This window comes from Typha latifolia, chromosome 9 (genome assembly GCF_019914945.1).
Source record: "Typha latifolia isolate L0001 chromosome 9, TyphaL0001v2, whole genome shotgun sequence".
Classification (NCBI taxonomy): domain Eukaryota; kingdom Viridiplantae; phylum Streptophyta; class Magnoliopsida; order Poales; family Typhaceae; genus Typha; species Typha latifolia.
Window position 1 is genome coordinate 10,102,809 of NC_133094.1, and position 18,964 is coordinate 10,121,772.

At 34.4% G+C, this 18,964-nt stretch overlaps 1 protein-coding gene and 1 long non-coding RNA gene across 2 annotated transcripts; both read left to right on the plus strand.

Annotated features, from left to right (window-relative positions):
• The first annotated feature begins 743 nt into the window (after window positions 1–743).
• Window positions 744–2,322, plus strand: LOC140795533 (uncharacterized). Its single transcript, XR_012110310.1, has 3 exons — window positions 744–857; window positions 1,804–1,862; window positions 1,987–2,322. It is a non-coding gene; the product is annotated as an uncharacterized lncRNA (long non-coding RNA).
• A 10,837-nt stretch (window positions 2,323–13,159) lies between these two features.
• LOC140795691 (uncharacterized) lies at window positions 13,160–15,037 on the plus strand. Its single transcript, XM_073148405.1, has 5 exons — window positions 13,160–13,447; window positions 13,536–13,788; window positions 13,969–14,127; window positions 14,205–14,351; window positions 14,815–15,037. Exons 1-5 carry the CDS (start codon window positions 13,401–13,403, stop codon window positions 14,932–14,934), a joined length of 726 nt encoding a protein of 241 aa, XP_073004506.1. The 5' UTR covers window positions 13,160–13,400; the 3' UTR covers window positions 14,935–15,037.
• The last annotated feature ends 3,927 nt before the right edge of the window (window positions 15,038–18,964 follow it).

Sequence of the window (18,964 nt, forward strand, 5' to 3'; positions counted from 1 at the left end):
GACCACACTATTCTAAGGGCAGTACAATGAAAGAAAAAAAGAAACAAGAAGAGTTGTACCATTAGGTATGGTCATAGATCTTGATTAAAAAAAAATTAAGTTATATATTGCCACTAAAATCATTATGGCATTCCCTTAGTTAAATTTGATTAATTATGATTAAAATATAAATTATATCTAAACAAGATTATCTTTTATTTACAGAAATTATTAAAAATAATTTAAAAACTATCTAATACCATAGTACAACGAAATATTTATATTCTCTAAACTTACAAAATAAGGGTATTTCTATTATTTATGTGTATTTATTAATTTTAGTAATAATATGTTTGGAATATTTTGTTAAAAATTAATTATAATGACAATTCTTAAAGAGCCAAAAGATTTTAGTAGCAGTTCTAATAGTTTAATAAATGTAGTGATAATTACAATATTTTGAAAGTTTTAAGTTACAATTACATAAAAACCTCTAAATTATTTTAAATTTTATGAGGGCAATTTTGTCATTAAAATATTTTTCTCTGTAATAGTATTTCCCTCCTAGAGGGGGTAAGACCAGATTAACCAGACTGCGGTGGTCCAATAATTTTGGGGGACCCAGGAAAGTTGACCCTTGACTGTGACCAGAATTTGTTGGACCTATTTGCCGTTGACCGTCAGTGTCTGGCGAGTGGGCCCATGGGCTAGTTTCCTTTGGAGTTTGGAGTGGCCTTGGAACTTGGAGTCCTTCTGGGTTTGAACTTTGAAGGGCTATTGGTTGCTTGTCGCCCTCGTTCTTGGCTTACTTAGTTAGATCTCTCACGAGGTGAAAAGCTTATTGTATAATTACTTGGGCTAGAAAAGTTTTCCAATTGGTCCGTCTCCTTCGTATAAGAAAATATTTAGTTTCTTTTGATCAAGTCTATCGAAAAGATTGATGCCAATGTCTTTAATTGCTTCTTAGGCAATGTATCAACTATGGTAAATAGCAATTTAATGATTCTTGATTGGAATTGACTGATTTGTGCGAGTGCACGGAAGATGTTTGTTTTTATGACTTAGACGCAGAAATTGATGTGCTTGTCTGTGGCTTACTGTAGTGAGATTAACTCGAATAGGAAGGAGTAATTTCGTATTGATTGTTTCTGAAATTTATCTGCTTAAAACTATGAGTGATGACGCGGATCAATTCATGTTCAATCTCGTCTTTATAGTATTAAATTTATGCTAAGCTGCAATTGATAAGGTGGAGGAGTTTACTCATTGAAGTTCTTGATATATTCGGAGAATGGAGAGCCACCATTTACCTTGTCAGTGATTACCAACTGAACCAAATGTGCCTACAAGTGCAAGTCTTGGTGCACATGAGTAGTAGTGTCGAAGGTGATGAGGATGTACTGCTGTTGGAGATTGTGGGTTTAGTAATAATCATGCATATGCGTTTGTTTGCAATAAGTATAAGTTACCACATATTGTTTCAAGTGCAAGCTTTTTCATCCTCTCATGGAGTGGTAGATTGACTAGATTCCTTTCTCTTATTAGATTCCTCTCTCTCTGTTCCTCTTTCTGACAGTCTTTGTTGCTCCTTACATTTTCCTTTCTGCTCAGATTTATGGCCTATTTACTGCTGAAAATTTAAGTAGGTAAAATTTTCTCTTAATTTTGTTAGGCCATGTACAATAGTTTCATTTTGGTCTCTCGTTGAGGTCTGCATGAGTTCTGTGTACCATATAATATCTGTCTAATTCGAAACACTAAATCCTTGGTATATTAAGTTGGTATTGATTGGATCACTCTATCCCACATGTTGGCATGTTACAGTTGAGAAGTGGAATTGCATACACAATGATAGATCAATGTAAGAAGACTCTGAACTGCAGGTAAAGGTAGTCCAGAATTTGATTTATAAGCCCTTTAAGCTATGATCCACATAGAATTAGTACTCAGATCAGTTTGTTGGTGACTAAAAGACTCCAATCACTATACAAAATATTTGATCCACAGGTTGTTGCTTCATCAGATGGAACATGGATGTCAGAGTCCTCTCATCTATCTTTTCAAGTAATATTTTTGTGGAAGTTGATCATATGCTCTAACAATTTCCCAGAGATATTTGAGTCCACAGCAGAAGGAGAAAAAGGAAACTGATTGTTGAAATTCTGAACATATGTAGCAACTGATGACTTAAACATGCAAGCTCTTTAAAGACAAGCTTGGATCTTTCAGTTTTTAAATTGGAGAGTGAAATATTGATCTGGGTTTACTTTAATAAATAATAAACTGATAACTTATTTTATTTAATACAATAACTTGACGTTGGGAGCTTGTTCTAAAGTTTTATCAGTGCATTTACACAATTGCAATTCTTTTGTTGTCCCTGGACTGTAGAACATGTGAAATAGTCACAGTCCTGTAGTTGAGTAAATTCCATGTACTCAATACTCAATTTACTTGCCTGTGGCAAAAGGTATGACAGGTAGATAAAAGTATCTCAGACATTAACGTGGATGAGTTCTACCTAAGCATAGATATCAAAGTATAATCATTTTCTGGTTAATTTCTTTAGCTTACCTGAAATTCCAGCATGAAATAGATCAAGTATAATGTGAATGCAAACATTAATATAATTTTAGTCTACTTTTAGTTGCACCCTTCTTTGATAGCATATGCATTTAATATCACTTGTTTTATGCATATACATTTGGAGTTACCTAAGCCAGCATCATCATAGAGAATTGATTGAAACAATCAACTATGAAGCACATTAGGACGACCGTATTCTGACATGATTTATGCGAAAGGCTGAAATCAGCTTGTCTTCAGTGATAAATGAAAACCTTACAGCAGAACATGATTTGTTATAAGCTTACTGCAGGATTCACAGATATTATTGACTGTCTGTTCAGATATATCTGACTTGCCTGAGAGTGAGGTCCTATGATCTGTCAAGACTCACGATGTTGTCTAGAACCAAAAGGTTGAAATGTCAATTATTATTCTTATCGTTTCTCTTGTCTGCTTCTTATGTCTATTTTTGCTTGTGGCCAGAAGGGTGTATAGCATGGAATTCAAGGAAAGAGAATAGCAAGAATATGCATGCCACTGTGGTACTTCTGCTTATCCTATCCCTCAACTCCCAAGAGGTAGATATATATAGCCTGGTTAATATGATCTGTATATTGACACACAGTAACAGTATTGTCTGTCACATAGTTATTTTCAATTTGTTTAATTATCTTTCATGCAATAATATATGATTAATGACATTAGTCTATAGCAAGCAATTTATAGAATCCTAAACAATCACATTAGACTTGTTTTCATTCAGTTTTTATTTGAATGTCCAATTCTTTTCCTTTCTTTTTGGTTAGTCAGAAAGTATTTTCCTGATTTGGTTGTCTTTCACTGCTTAGTTTTGTTTTAACACTGGTAATTCACTATATGGAAGAAGTTATTCGTGCTTTAAAAGTACTTATATTGGTGTTGGATCCAAGATTTGGCTGTTTCATGCTGGCTGATAAGAATTTGTTTCAACAAACCTGTCATCAATTGTTAAGGATCTTTTTTGTTTTCTTTGAAATATATTTTTCTCAATATGCTTCTATCTTTCAACAAATAACAATGGCATAAATGTAAATTTACAGTGATATGAGCAATGACAACTAGGGATGTTGTAATATCCAAAATAAATAAATAAATAAATAAATAATGAGGTGGATGTGCAAGGTACGTGCGCTACAGTGCTTCTTCCTTTTCCCTCTTGGAAAAGTTTTGAGTGCGATTTCCTCGACGAACTCAGTGGGGAGGAATCATGCTTCGCTTTCTAACCCTCCCCTATAAAAGCCCTATCAAATCCTTTTCTCTCCACTCCAACTTGACTCTCCTTCTTCTTCTTCTTCTTCTTCCTCATCGAGGTTGTTGTCATTGGATCCGGTTGTTAGGGCATTGTTGGAGTGAGTAAAACTGTCCATTTGTGAAGATTTGTACTCATAACTGGATTGTTGATTTGACCAATTTAAAATGGACTAAAGGTGAGTTAATTCACTCACATTTTACATTTTGTATTTCGTAATATGATTTTATTATATTATCTCCATGCAGTATTATACCGCATGCAGTATTATACTTCGTGAAATAGGGAACAAACCTATTTCTAATCAATCTATGATTTATTTAAATGATTTTGGCAGCGTTGGAGGATAGTCCTAGGCTAGACCAAAATCTCTTTGAGCTAAACTTAGTCTTTATCAACGGTTATTTAGAAAGAAAAAAAAACAAAGTGCACTTATAACAAGGTAACAACTTCTAGTCACCCTCACCGGATCAACTATGAGAAAAAACTCCGAGCGCTATCTCGAAGTGATTTCTAGTTGATGTCAATCCACATGCACAAACTCAAAATGAGAAGCATAACAATCATTGAGATTGAGAAGTTTCTCATTGCTACGAACCAAATCTGGACCGATCTAGATGTAAAAAAATTATAAAAATTTAGGTGGTGGTAGCCTTGGAAATTAGGTTCTAATAGTTTTGGTTTCACATAAATCGAAGGTCGAAATAAAAAAACAAAAATAAAATAGTGAACATAGGTCAGAAAGGGACATATCGATAAATATTCGATGTTGCAGTGGTCGTTGTAGTGTGGCGAATGACCAAGGGTGGTAGTGGACGGCCATAGAGTAGGGTGGCTCGTGGAGAAAGATAGTGGCTAGGGTTTGAAGCTTAAAATGATTCTATCGTTATGGTCTACTCCTAAAATATAAAGACGATCTAATAGCTATGGTAAAAGATAAAGACGAGATAATAAAAAAATAACTTAACTTAATTCTCATTCCACGATTATTATCAACACATGACTACTTTTATTTATAGGAGTAGAAATCCTAGCGGATGGATCCACATGTGATTTATCCGATTTATTTAAAATTCAAAATAATAAGATAAAGCTAATTAACTCACTTGATTTGACTTGACTCTCGTGGTCGTATCATAACAATCCATCACACTTCCGACATTGTCCTCAAGGTGACTAGTACGCAAGCTAGATCTTTTAGTTTGCATCATGCTCATAGGACCACGAGTCTGCATGCAGATATGACTTAATTAATTGACACGCATCCATCAGTTTGTTCCACCAGTAGTCCTCGGGCTCTGAGTTATGCTCATGGGTTCCCAACTGGTTTGCAAGAGTTGGTCGATCTAAAAATTCACAATATATAGAGATACATGCACTTTATCTGTCCCACTAAATAGCCAAAAATCTAACCCTAGTGTTGACATTATTTTTCAGCTTAGGGGCGCTGCTGTGGGTTGCATGGATGCTGACGATGGCTGGGCAAGGTCTTGGCTAGTGGCAGTTGGCATCCGGTGGGTATTCGCGATGCCAAATGGTAGTGAAAGATGAAAACTAAGCTCGGGCTCGGGTTGCAGCAGTGGTAGCCATGGCATGTTGCTGGCAGGTCCCTCAGCTCCTGGCAGTTGTGATTGGTGGCCGTAGTCCCATTGCCATGGAGCCCTGGCGGTGGAGACACTTGGTGAAGCGTCCCGACGTGGCTTAGCTTGGGAAAATTCCTCACGATCGTGACTGTCGAGTTTGGCGATGCAACGATCTTCGGTCGCTGTGGTGGCCACCATTAGATGGTGAAAAAACCCCTAGACACAAGTATGTATCTAAATACTAGACAATGATATCACTCGTTCGCTTAAGTAAAAGTCCGAAGAAATATTAAAAACGAAAGCAGAGATGAACGCCAAGATTTTAATGTGGAAAAACCAAAACGAAAAAAAACCACGGATCCAAACTCGGATCAAAACCAATCACTAGGATAGTAGCAGTTACAAGACTGACTCACAAAACAACCCGTTGATCCAAACGACTTTGTTCCTCTCAGTTTTGCTCGCTAGAACCCACGATTCACTGCTTCTCGTGATTGATGTCCAACCTCAGTAGGCCTCGGGATTGTCCTTTCGTCTAGATAGCCCTTAAGACGAAAGATTAAGCTTTTTAGAAGAGTAGAACCTTGTTAGTTGAAGAACAGGTGTAGCCTCAAGAAGTCTCCTTCAAAATTGCTTCTTCCACCACCCTAGAGTTAGGGCATCACAATACTTATATATAATCACCAAGATAGAGCCAAATCCAAGTCTTATCCGAACTCACGAAAGTCCAAGAATTTTAAACTTCGTTAGTGTGTTTGAACGCAGCCCGGGTGTGTTCGAACGACCTGACTTGATCTCAGGTGCGTTCGAATGGGCTCAAGTGCGTTCGAACGCGACAGCTTGAATTTTTCAAGTTGCGTTCGAACGCGTTTGTGAACGCTGCTCTCGGTTTGTGTGAACGCATGTACCCGCGTTCGAATGCGCTTGTGAACGCAGCTCTCGCTCTGTGTGAACATGAGAGCCCGCGTTCGAACACGCTTGTGAACACAGCTCTCGGTCTGTGTGAACTCGTAAGCCCGCGTTCGAACGTGCTTGTGAACGCAGCTCTCGGTCTATGTGAACGCGTGAGCCCACGTTCGAACACACTTGTGAATACAGCTTTCTGTTTGTGTGAACGCGTGAGCTCGCGTTCAAACGCGCTTATGAACGCAGCTCTCGGTCTGTGTGAATGCGTGAGCCCACGTTTGAACGCGCTTGTGAACGCAGCTCTCGGTATGTGTGAATACGTGAGAACGCGCTGTGAACTCATAAACTTTTCTCCAATAATCTTGCAATTCTTCAAACCAAAGATTTTCTAGACTTGTATAAAAGCTCATATACATGTATAAATATACTTAGAATATTTTGTATACAATTGCCAACAATTAAAAACCTAACAAATGGTAGTTGGCTTGAGGAAGCCGACCGTGGTCGCTGAAACGCCGGACTTGTGGTTATGAGCCACGATTTTGTTGCAACACGGTTTTGCCCAGTTGGTTCCCTCCCTCAAGGCTTGGGTTTGCCTTGCAGCAGGGGGCTGGTTTTAATGTGGCCGGCAGCGCTGGTCACGCAGGTAGGTGGTAACGAGCCCGGATAGCTACTGTCAAGGCTTGAAAAGCCTTCTCGATACTTTTGGAGCATTCTTTCAATGATTCTCTTGATGAGTCCACGGACTCTATCAATGTCTTCGCCTACGCTGGTGGCTCGTCACCAGAAACTGACAGTGGTGGTGGCGGTGCTAGGGACACACCCGTAGGAACAGAGATGAGGTCCTGATCCTCTATGGTTGTTCTTTCCTCGTTCATCTTCTTCCATCTCGTGCTAACAATCGGCTGAGAAATGTTGACTTTAATACCAATATTATGAAAGAGATTTGGACTAATCTGAACGTAAGAAAATTATAAAAATTTAAGATAATGATATAATTGGAAATTACCATTCTAATGGTTTTAGTTTCACGTAAATTGGAGGTCAAGATGAAAAGATAAAAATAAGACAATGAATATAAGTCAAAAGGAACAGATTAATAAATATCCGACATTGCGGCAGTTATTGGAGTGTGGTGTGTAAGAATAAAAAACAAAAAAAACTCTCTTGGAGTGCACGTGTGCTACACGTGCACACCCTTCTCTCTCTCTCTCCCTCTCTCTCTCTCTCTCCGAAGCTATCGTGATTTTTTTGGCCGAATCCAAATCTATTTTGGATTTGGATTCTTCTCTATAAATCAAACTCCAAAGCCCTCTCTATTGGATTTACCTTAGCCCCCATTTCTTTCTTCTTTATCTTTTTCTTCTTCCTTCCTTACCGTTGGATTCGTCGCCGTAAAATTAGACTGCCGGAGTGCCGTCGAAGCAATCGGAGACTACCACGTAACTCCTTGGTAAGCTCTCTTCTACCCCTTAAATTTAATTTAAGTTTAATAGGTTAAAATAGAAATACCTAATTTAGAGGATTGCGGCTTTGTCAGCTAATCACATCGGCCGGTGGCCTCGTGTCGTAGATGTTCACCTTTGGAGCCCTTGTGGCTCTGGTCGTCGTCGGCCATGAGTGGAAGGCCTCCCACTGCTGGTAGCCATTGCCAATCTCCCTCTCCTCTTTCAAGTCGTTAAGGGCACAAGGAAGACGCAGGCACGGCCTGCGAACTGCTGGCGACGGAGATTGTTGGCATCTCTCTCTTTCTTTCTCATTGGTCCCTTCGGGATGAAGGAGCCAAACTTAGGCAACCCGAGTCTTGCCTTCATCCCTTAAGTGTTGGATTCGGGTCGGGATGGATTCGAGTCTAAGGGACCTGACCTGATTCATTTAACTTAATTGGATTGGGCCTTTGCTACGGGCCAACTGTAGCTCAGTCCAACCGATTGGGCTTGTTTGGCCCAAATAAGTAATTTTTTATTTTAAATTGTAGAAAATCTTAATATTATTTAATTTAAAATTTTTTATTGTTATTTATTATAAAAGGTGGTGATTTTTAGCACGTGAGCTAGAGATAGAGATTTCTCAGTTGTCTTGCTTAGACTTAAGTGAGTTAGTTCACTCATATATTTAATTATATTATATTTTGTATCTTTTATCAAATCATATAACTTGTTGTGTGCAAATTTATTTATTTCATTCTTTATGTGCAAATTTATTTATTATATTTTTTGTGTACATTTAAATATTATACTTGGTGCATCGCCATATTTTGTGCAAATTATAAATTTAAAGGGAAAAATAAAAATTAGTATTGATATGACTTAGAAAACAGTTCCGATGTAGATTGCTTGTGACTTTCCATTATAACTCAAGTCTTAACTGAAAGTCCAGGAGAAAGTTCTATTTCAGATCACTGTAGTGACTTTCTTAAGTTGTCTAAGCAAGACAACTGAGAAATCTCTATCTCTAGCTCACGTGCTAAAAATCACCACCTTTTATAATAAATAACAATAAAAATTTTAAAATTAAATAATTTAATTATATTATATTTCGTATCTTTTATCAAATCATATAACTTGTTGTGTGCAAATTTATTTATTTTATTCTTTATGTGCAAATTTATTTATTATATTTTTTGTGTACATTTAAATATTATACTTAGTGCATCGCCATATTTTATGCAAATTACAAATTTAAAGGGAAAAATAAAAATTAGTATTGATATGACTTAGAAAACAGTTGCGATGTAGATTGCTTGTGGCTTTCCATGGTAACTCAAGTCTTAACTAAAAGTCCAGGAGAAAGTTCTATTTCAGATCACTGTAGTGACTTTTTTAAGTTACTCTAGCAGTGTAAGGGAACAATCTGATGATAGATCAAAATTTTTTTTAAGGTGACTCTAACTTCTCTCAATGGTTAGTCAAAAAAGATAGGATATGTTGATCACATAGTGACACCTCATGATGATCCTAATCGGATCAGCTATGAGAAAAAGATTATAGCGTTATCTCGAGGTGACTTTTAGTTAAACGTGGATCCACAAATTATAGACCCATTAAGATAAATGATATTATAAACATTGGAAAGATGTTAATATGTTGAAACTGAGCAAGATTACAAGTTATGGCTCTCTATTATTATCATTGTCATTATTTTAAGAGCATGTTTGTTAAAAATTATCATTAATATTGTTGAACTTGGGTTTTATTTAACACTATAAAAGTTTAGATTTATTTAGTTTTAGAGCAGATTCCACTCATCGAGCTATAGTTGTTGGCTTATGGATTTTTTTTTCTCCTCTATTATTGCAAGTAATGGTCAGTGTGGCGATTGAGCATGATGCATCGGGACCCTACCTCCACTTAGGACCTACCTATTTACCTTTCCGTTCTTTTGATCTTATGTTTTAGATTATTTCATAATTTAAATTCATTTAGAGACTCAATAATAATGACATTATTTTATTCTCATTATCAAATAAAGCAAATTCTCTTCTTTTATTTTTTTTTGTTGTCGTATACTTAAGAAGTATTATTAATACGGCTTCGTGTATCTCTAGCGTATTGAGGTACATGGCCGGTCATAATTCTGATTTTGGATTGTGACATGACAGACGACCAAGAGTGGTGGTGGATGGTCGTAGAGTAAGGTGTCTCATCGAGAAAAATGGTGGCTAGGGTTTGGAAGCTTTGGATAGTTCTATGGTTATAATCTACTCCTCGAAAAATAAGAACGATCAAATAGCTACTATAAAAGATAAAGATGAGATAATAAGAATAACTTAACTCAATTCTCATTTTACAATTATTATCAATACATGACCACCCCTATTTATAGGAGTATAAATCCTAACGGATCGGATCCACATATAGATTATTCAATTATTTAAAATTTAAAATAATAAGATAAAGCTAACTAATTCACTTGACTTAACTCGATTTGACTGACTCAACTCCCGTCGTCATATCATAACACGCATAATAAAATTGAGCATGTTAGTCTTTGCATAGTTGTTATTTGTGTTTTATTATTCACATTATGAGCATGCTGATCGTTTTTATTAATTATGGAGCTTTGGTTTTTATATCATGTCTAATAAATTTTGATTTTATTGGCTTTTGGGTGAATTCACCTATTGAGCTAAAGTTATTAGCTCATTAGACTCCTTTAATATTTTCGAAATTAATCCGCATGGCAAATGAAAATGGTGCACCGGGACTCATTTACCTCCACTCAGGATGTGTCAATTTCTCTTTTTTATTTTGTTGCATTAGTTGCTTTAAAAACATTGATTGTATAGTTGGATCATTTTTATTTTCTTGAGAGTTTATTGGCTTGGTGTTTCAAATTATATTGAGTTTTTTTTTAATGTTTTGTATGGAGAGTTAAATGTTATGGCACCATGTATCTCAAGTATATTGTGATACATAGTTGGTGATGATTTTAAATTTTGATTGTGACAAACATCAATAGCCAAATAGGAGCGAGCTGGGCCTTACTCGGCTCGAAATTAAATATATCAAACTCAAAAAATCGATATAAATCCTAGCTCATGTTTCAACTCAAAAAGAATTCGAGCCAACTCATATTTGGCTCATTTGGCTTGGTGAGCTAAGTCAAGCTTGTTTAAAGATCAACTGAACTAGTTTGTTTATAGCTTTGCTCTACTGGCTAATTTTAAATTTGTTTTGAGCTAATAAATTTATGGTGTGAGAATTGAAAAAAAAATTAAGAGAAGAGGGTGCACGTGCAACCCCTCCCCCTCCTCCCTCTCCGACACGCGACGAGGCGGCCGCAGAGATCTCGCCAAATCCAAATCTAATTTAGATTTGGATTTTTACTCTATAAATTAAACCATAATTCTCTCTCTCTCCTTAACCCTCTGCCTACTTTCCCTTTTCTTGTGCAAATTATAAATTTTTACTCAATGCATCGCCATATCTTGTGCAAATTATAAATTTTTAGTGAAAAGAAAAATAAAACTAGTATTAGTATGACTTAGAGAATAGTTCCGGTATAGATCGCTTGCGACTTTCCGTAGTAACTCAAGTCTATTTGGAAGTCCAGGAGAAAAGTTTTATATCAAATCATTGCGGTGACTTTCTTAAGTGGCACTAGCGGAGTTAGAGAATAGTCTTAGGATGAATCAGAAATTTCTTGAGGTGACTCTAACCTCTCTCAACAGTTAGTGGAAAAGACAAGGTATTTTGATCACATAGTAACACCACCTAATGACTATAACCGGATTAGCTACGATGAAAAGTCTCGAGCGTCATCTCGAAGTGACTTCCAGTTGATGTAGATCCATAGTGTCTAAACCCATTGAGAGAAATAATATTATAAACATTGGAAAAAAAATTAATATATTAAAACTGAGTAAGGTTACAAGTTATGACTCTTTTCTATTATTATTGTCATTATTTTTAGAGCATGCCTATTAGAAATTATCATTTATATTGTTGAACTTGGGTTTTAATTAACACTATAAATTTTAGAATTATTTAGTTTTCGAGTGGATTCCACTCACTGAGCTATAGTTGTTGGCTCATGAATTTTTTATTATTATTTTAGGTAATGGTTAGCGTGGCAACTAAGCGAGATGCACCTGAACCCTACCTCCACTTAGGACCTTAATTTCGTTTAGAGACACAGTAATAATGACATTGTTTTATTTTCATTACAATTAGTTTAAATTTAATAAAACATATCCTCTTTGTTTATTTATTCTTGCCATTGTATACTAAGAAAATATTAGTAAGACTTTGTGTATCTCAAACGTATTAAGATGTATGGCCGGTCATGATTCTGATTTTGGATATGGCATATGGAATAAAGTTTCAACAGTTACACCCCAATTCAGTAGTGAGAATACTTATATATAGTAATAAACTTTCAATTGTTTTATTTATATAAATATTAGCCAGTAAGCTAAGCCTTGCTCTTGTTTGGCATTTATTAAATGAGAGAGTTGATCTTGAATAAAATTTTAAGTTGCACACGAGCTTTTTGCAAATTACGAGCTAGATTGACAGTCCTAAAGACAGCTAGCATTTCTCTCACATATGATAGCGACAGTTCACCCTCCTGAACTCTAATGATGCAAGCACCAATGGTTATTCTACCCTTAGTTGAGATTTTTTTAGTAGTACTGTTTTCTAATGATCTGTCAAGATTCCTAAATATAATATGATGCTTTTACTTTTTTCCTTTTTATCTGAAAGTTCTTTATCCACTCATATCACATTTAGCTTGTAAACTAATCCACTTGGTTTCTCTTTTCCTTTCTTAGAGCCAGGTTGGTCTGTCCAAGATGCAGTGCATGCAGTCTCTCTACAGTATTAAGATTCAATGCTTTTTTACTTAAAAGTTTAGACTTGCTCTTATTGTTTAATTGGTTTGCTAGTAAACTGCTGACACAAACCATTTACATAAACTACAGAACCAGCCTGGACAACGCTGCTGTATTCAACCTGATTCTCACAACAATACAATAGGCCATGAGTTTGAACATGGTCTATAAGCTAATAAACTGTGATGCCTTAATTTTTCTTAGTTACTCTTAGTTTTTTTCTTTCTATGTGACTGATCTGAATTAATTGCAATAAGACTGGTATCAATATTCTGGCTACCTAGCAGGAAACAAAATCCATGAGGAAGATCTGTCTTCTTAAACTAAAACAAGGAGGTGTGGGGTGCATCCCATGGAATTAGACAATCAACAAAGAAAATGCCAGGGAAGAGCTACTCATGGGCCTAAGTAAGTTGGGCCCATCTGATGTGGAGTCCTGGTTACCACCATGTGAGAAAGGACATATGCTTGTTCTGAAATGGGTAGTGGTGCTAACTCCATCAATGGAGGCATGCACCAGAATTAAACTATAAGCTTGTGCCTTTCTGCAATGATTTTATTTTATTTCTGCACTTGAGTTATCATCTCATCCTCTCCTTCCAATTACTTACCAACACCCATGTGCTTCACCTTCCCACTGCATGTGCTGCAATCACTGCAACCCTTTCTTCTCTCTTGAACTCCTCATATATTGCTTGTTGTCTTAGTCAATTCTCAATACACATACACCTATCATACAATGAGTACTGCTGCAACTAAGGCTAAAACTTCATGTACTCGCTCTTGGTAACTTTCTACTACTCTTTCCTATCAAATTTTCTGTAGTCATATGAAGTATCTAAGTTGAAGGATATCTACTCTTTGGCTTTTAAAGGTCTATCAGTGAGGACTCACTGAGAAGATATGTGTCCTATGCAAGCGAAAGCTGCATACAAGAGCTATTATCGGCATCAGAGTCAAGTCTTGCTGGAGGCAGTGAAGGTTGGAAGGTTTTAGCTTTCCAGGATGGCGTTGAGGTATCAAAGCGATGCTTGGACTCGCTTCATGTGTTCAGAAGCCGATGGGTTCTCCGGTCTGTCTCACCAAAGCAGTTCATCGCTGTTGCCAATGCCATTGATGCTGCTAAGGTGAACTACTCTTTGTTATGCACTACCTTGCTAAATCTATGATTAAAATGAAGAGGTTGAAACTCCATGCCATTCAAGTCTTATGTCTGTTGGCGTATCTTTGCCCTTCTATCTTGTAAATCTGTTTCCTTTCTCCTTACCTGTTGGTGGAATAAATCTAACCTTAACGTCATCTTCCAGCAATGGGATCCTGACTTGGTTGAAGCCAAATACATAAAGGACCTCAATGACAACCTAAGCATCATTGGCCTCAGATTTGGTGATGCCTCCAAACCACTCTTCAAGAAAAGAGAGTTCATAGTATATGAGAGGAGGGAGACGATGGAGGATGGAACTCTGGTAATCAAATTTAGCTAAGACTTTCCAATGCCAATGCTGCAAAGTTTGCATATTAATTAGTTTCTGTGGGCTTTCAGGTGGTTGCTGTGGCTTCTCTACCAAAGGAGATTGCTGCAGGATTGCTACCTAAGAAGAGCAACTCAATAAGGGGGCTACTGCTGCAATCAGGATGGGTAGTTGAAAAGCTTGAGGATGATTCGTGCACGGTCACTTATGTTGTTCAGGTAATCACTTAGATTAGGCAGCTTAATGATTGCTATTAGTTTCACCCATAGTAAATAATCGCCATACACCATGTCAAAAATAATAATAATAATAACATGAGATTAGAAGTAACAAATATTATTATTATTAGAATGAGCAAAAATTTTGTCTAAGATCACTTAATATATATTTGTTCCTACACCATAACAAAAAAACTCATTGAAGTTTTGCAGTTAGGACACATCTAACAACATAAAATCAAATTACTTTACAATATGAAAAAATGAACTAAAAAATAGGATTATTATATAACGATCTTCCATGTATTGCAAATGCTCCTTTCTTATATCAATTGACAAGAGGGAAAAGAATATTTGATATTGTGATATAACATCTGTGGATGGACTTCATTGCTTGCCTAAGTTTTGACGTGTTAAATTCGCTCATCATTCTTCTTCTTTTTTTTACATTTTTGTATCACAGTTGGATCCAGCAGGATGGTTGCCAAAATGCTTTGTTAATCGGCTCAACACGAAGCTGGTCATGATCATTGAAAACTTGAAAAAATTGGCACAGAGTTGTCCAATGAATTCTGCAAGATGAGCACATAAATGTGGAAAGAAATCAAGATAAAAGCTTATATATTAAGTACTTTATACACATATTATCACAATGGAGATAACCTCCCCTCCCCTTGGTTTCATAATTCATACTCTTCTCTTGGGCCTTCAAATATATAATTTACTCAGTAGTCTTTTAGTCGCAGAGAAATCCAGGTATAATCCTAATGGTATCTCAATCACAATATAACTAGGATTAAATATAGGTGAAGGAATTTATATAAAACAAGCCAAAAGTTTTATCTTATCTTACAGATCTTGGACTCGTTAAACCTTTTATGGGCCTGATTCTGATCTCACTATGTCAGGTTGTCTTTTTTTTAAAAAAAAAAATTATAGAAGCATTATTGAAAATAGCAAGAAAATGAAATTTATTATTTTTTAACCAAAAATCCCCAAGAATGTTTTTGTGAAAAAAGGAGAATATCAAGAGTAGGCGGTTTTTTATAGCATGTATATACAAATATTGAGTTACAAAAATGCAAATATATAAATGAAGCAAAATATGCCAAAAAATCAAACATGGGAATAATATGTGAATATTGAGGAAGAGCACCTCTATTACAATTGATTCGCATGAAACCAATAATAATAAAGAGTTAGATTTATTATTTTATCTCTGTCATATCAGATGTCAAATTGTAAAAATTATATCCATATGTGTTGCTTTGCTTCACTTGGTGCAGATGATCTAATTAGGGGCACTGGGAGGTAATTAATAAAAACTTTATTTTAGTCAACAGATCTGAAAATTTTACCATAGAGAAAGATCAAATAGCGAGCTCTTTGCAATGCAGCTGAAGAGAGTATGCCTAACTATTGGATATCAAATTATCAATGCAAAGAATCCAAAAAAAAAGAAAAGAAAAACTATGGCTTTATATATTTGATCTTTGGCATTTATTTTGTTTCCTTCCAATTTAGGCCAAAGTTAGGAAGGCATTTGAATCTGCCTACTTTTGAAGTTTGAATAAAGAATACAAGTGGAAAGTGGGGAAGTGGGGAAGTGGGAAAGGTCTCATTCCATTTGACCTCTTGAGTCTTGAGTAGATCCCAAGCAGACAAAAGTCTTAATGGTGGTAGTAATAAAAGTATTAGTAGTAGTCTAAATGAAAGACAAAGGGTATTAGCTCTCTACAATAGTGGTATTAGCTTCATTTATTTTCTTTTGTCTAAGTAAAGCATCTTCTTAAGCAAAATCCAATCTTTTGGTATATTTGCAGATTAACTTTTTTTAAAGTAAATTTGTGTATAAAAAAAAAAAGAAATTGGATGTGCAAAAGAAATCATGTAAAAAAAACTAAAAAAAAATAATATTTATATAATTGCCACTACATTCTTCGGAATATCATAATTGTCATCGAAAATATTAAGCTCTTTGAGAAATATCATTACATTAGTTAAATATAACTAATCGAAGTTGAAAGTAAACTTAGATTAAGAAAATACTACTTTGGTCCTTATATAAATTGCTTAATGTTACACAATATCATACTTTTTGTAAGGAAAAACGTCTAAGTATTTAAAGTTTAAACTTAAAAGAAAGAAGAGTATTTTAATCATTTATATGAATATGTTAACTTCAATGACCATCTATTAGGGAATACTATATGAATCATCTGTCAAAATCTAACCATAATGCTAATTATTATATTTTAAAAACTTTTAGGTGGCAATTGTGGAAGAGAACCCAAAGAAAAAGTATCTAGGGATTTTTAAATTATTGTCACTGAAATTTTTTAATATATCATAATAGCTATTACAATTTTCAAAATATTATAATTGTCACAAAATCATTGACCCCTTTATATGGATATTTTACCAAGAAATAAGGATATTTTTAGTGATTTATATGTATTTGTTCACTTTAACCAATACCCATTAAGAATTTTCTACAAATATTTCCTCAAAACCTAACCTGGATGACAATTTTGAAAGAGTTATAAGATTTCAGTGCTAATTATAATATCTTAAAGAAAATGGTGGCAATTATATCAAGAACTAAATATCTAAACAGGCTAAAAAGAAGAAATGTGGGGGAGAGAGAGAGAGGAGTTTGGTGAAGTTATTAGAAATTTAGTTGACCCCTGAATTTGGCATGAGAGAGGAGTTTGGTGAACTTCTTAGAAATTTAGTCTACTCTTGATTTGGTATGAAAGAGACAAGGTTGACTATTGGAAATGGTCAAAAAGATTCAAAACCAATCTTTGAACATCCAAACAAAGCACTGCAGGTTAGGCACAATTGCTGATAAGGTTTGGTTCAGTTTTGACTACAATGAGAGAGAGAGAGAGAGAGAGAGAGGAAAAGACTTTGCTATTGCTAGCTATTCCATAAATTTAGTAATACTTGATCTTAAAAATAAGAGAAATTTGTATATAACATTTCGTCTTTTAATAAAATGATAGTTTATATTTTATATTTTTACTATTTATAAATCGAGTCTTATGATTTAATAAATATATGCACAAAGCATGCTGCCATTAGATCAGTTAATTAAACTTAACCAAATTTCTGAGTTAAGTTAACTAAACTAAAAAAATTATAAAAATACTCTCAACCAAGTCATTTTAGTCATTTCTAAAATAAGAGCATTTTAGTTATTTAAAAAAAAATATCTCTACTTAACAGAATATTCTGACTAATTTGAAATATTTTCTACACGTATTCATTAAATCAGATGGCTCGATTTGTAATTAATAAAATATAGGGTGTAAACTATAATTATATTATAAAATAGGGTGTTATATATAAATTTTTCTAAAAATAATTTAATATAGTTGAAAACTTAATTTTAGATTGTTATTTAACTCCAAAATAAATTTAAATTTACCAATTTGAGCACTTTGGGGATTGGTTAGGAATTGGGAACATTATGCTTCCATTAATCTTTTGCATATTTTATAATTTTTAGAAAATAATGTACTCTTTTTAATTATATTTTATATTAAGTCATAAATTATCTTGGCATCCTTATTACTTACATCCAAGTAGATTTAAACCAATATATCTCAACTAAACTAAAAAAAAAATAAGGCATGAAATTAAATATGCAGATAAAAGTGGAGTTTTCAGCTACTTATGATAGATAATCTAACTACTTGAAAATAAAATAAAAGCATAAATAATTTACTTACAAGATAAATGACTTAAAAAATAAGGACTAAATTAGAAAAACTTATGTTGAAATAGAAAAATCCAATAAAAACTTCTCATCTCTCCTCAAAACTCTTAAAACAATAGTTTTGAACCATTGACATTAGATAAACATTTTTTTTTTTAAATGATAAATTTACATTTCACACCCTAAACTTTTAATGATTTTAGAATTCATATCTTACAAACAATATTTACATTTCAAAACTTTTTTCTCAGACTTTTATTCTCAGAAAACTATTTCTATCCTAATCAAACAATTCCCAACACGTTTACATTCTCCAAGATCTAAGCCACCCCCATTGATTAATTCTTAAGTCAACCAACCATTATTTCTTCTCATAAGATTTTATTTTTATTTTATTTTTTTATAAAGCCATAGATCTCCACCTCACATGTTTACTTTGTCTCAAACCCAAGTCAACACTCAGTACCATCAATCCCTTGCACACCAAACTACAATAATACACATAACGTGTTTTTACGTATATACCCCCAAAAAAGCTCCTTATTACTTCAAAACTCATTGTTTCTGTAATTTAAAATTTTAGTATCTTTCACACATAAAAATTCAAAGATACCTTTAACTGAGATGAATGTCTACAAAGATTTATTCTTTTTATTATTATTAAATTGAAAAAATTAGCAGTTAATTTGCTTTCAGAGGTACTCATATTAAATTAAAAAAAAAGTTTATTATAATTAAGACTTTAAACCTTAAAAGCGAGAAATTTAAAAGCCATCCAAAGAGAGTTACAAAACCAAGGATTCTGAGGGGTATATGAGAGATTTTGAAAAGGGTGTAAATGTAAAAATTCCTAGTCATAAAAATATTTCTAATTGGCCATTAATCCGAC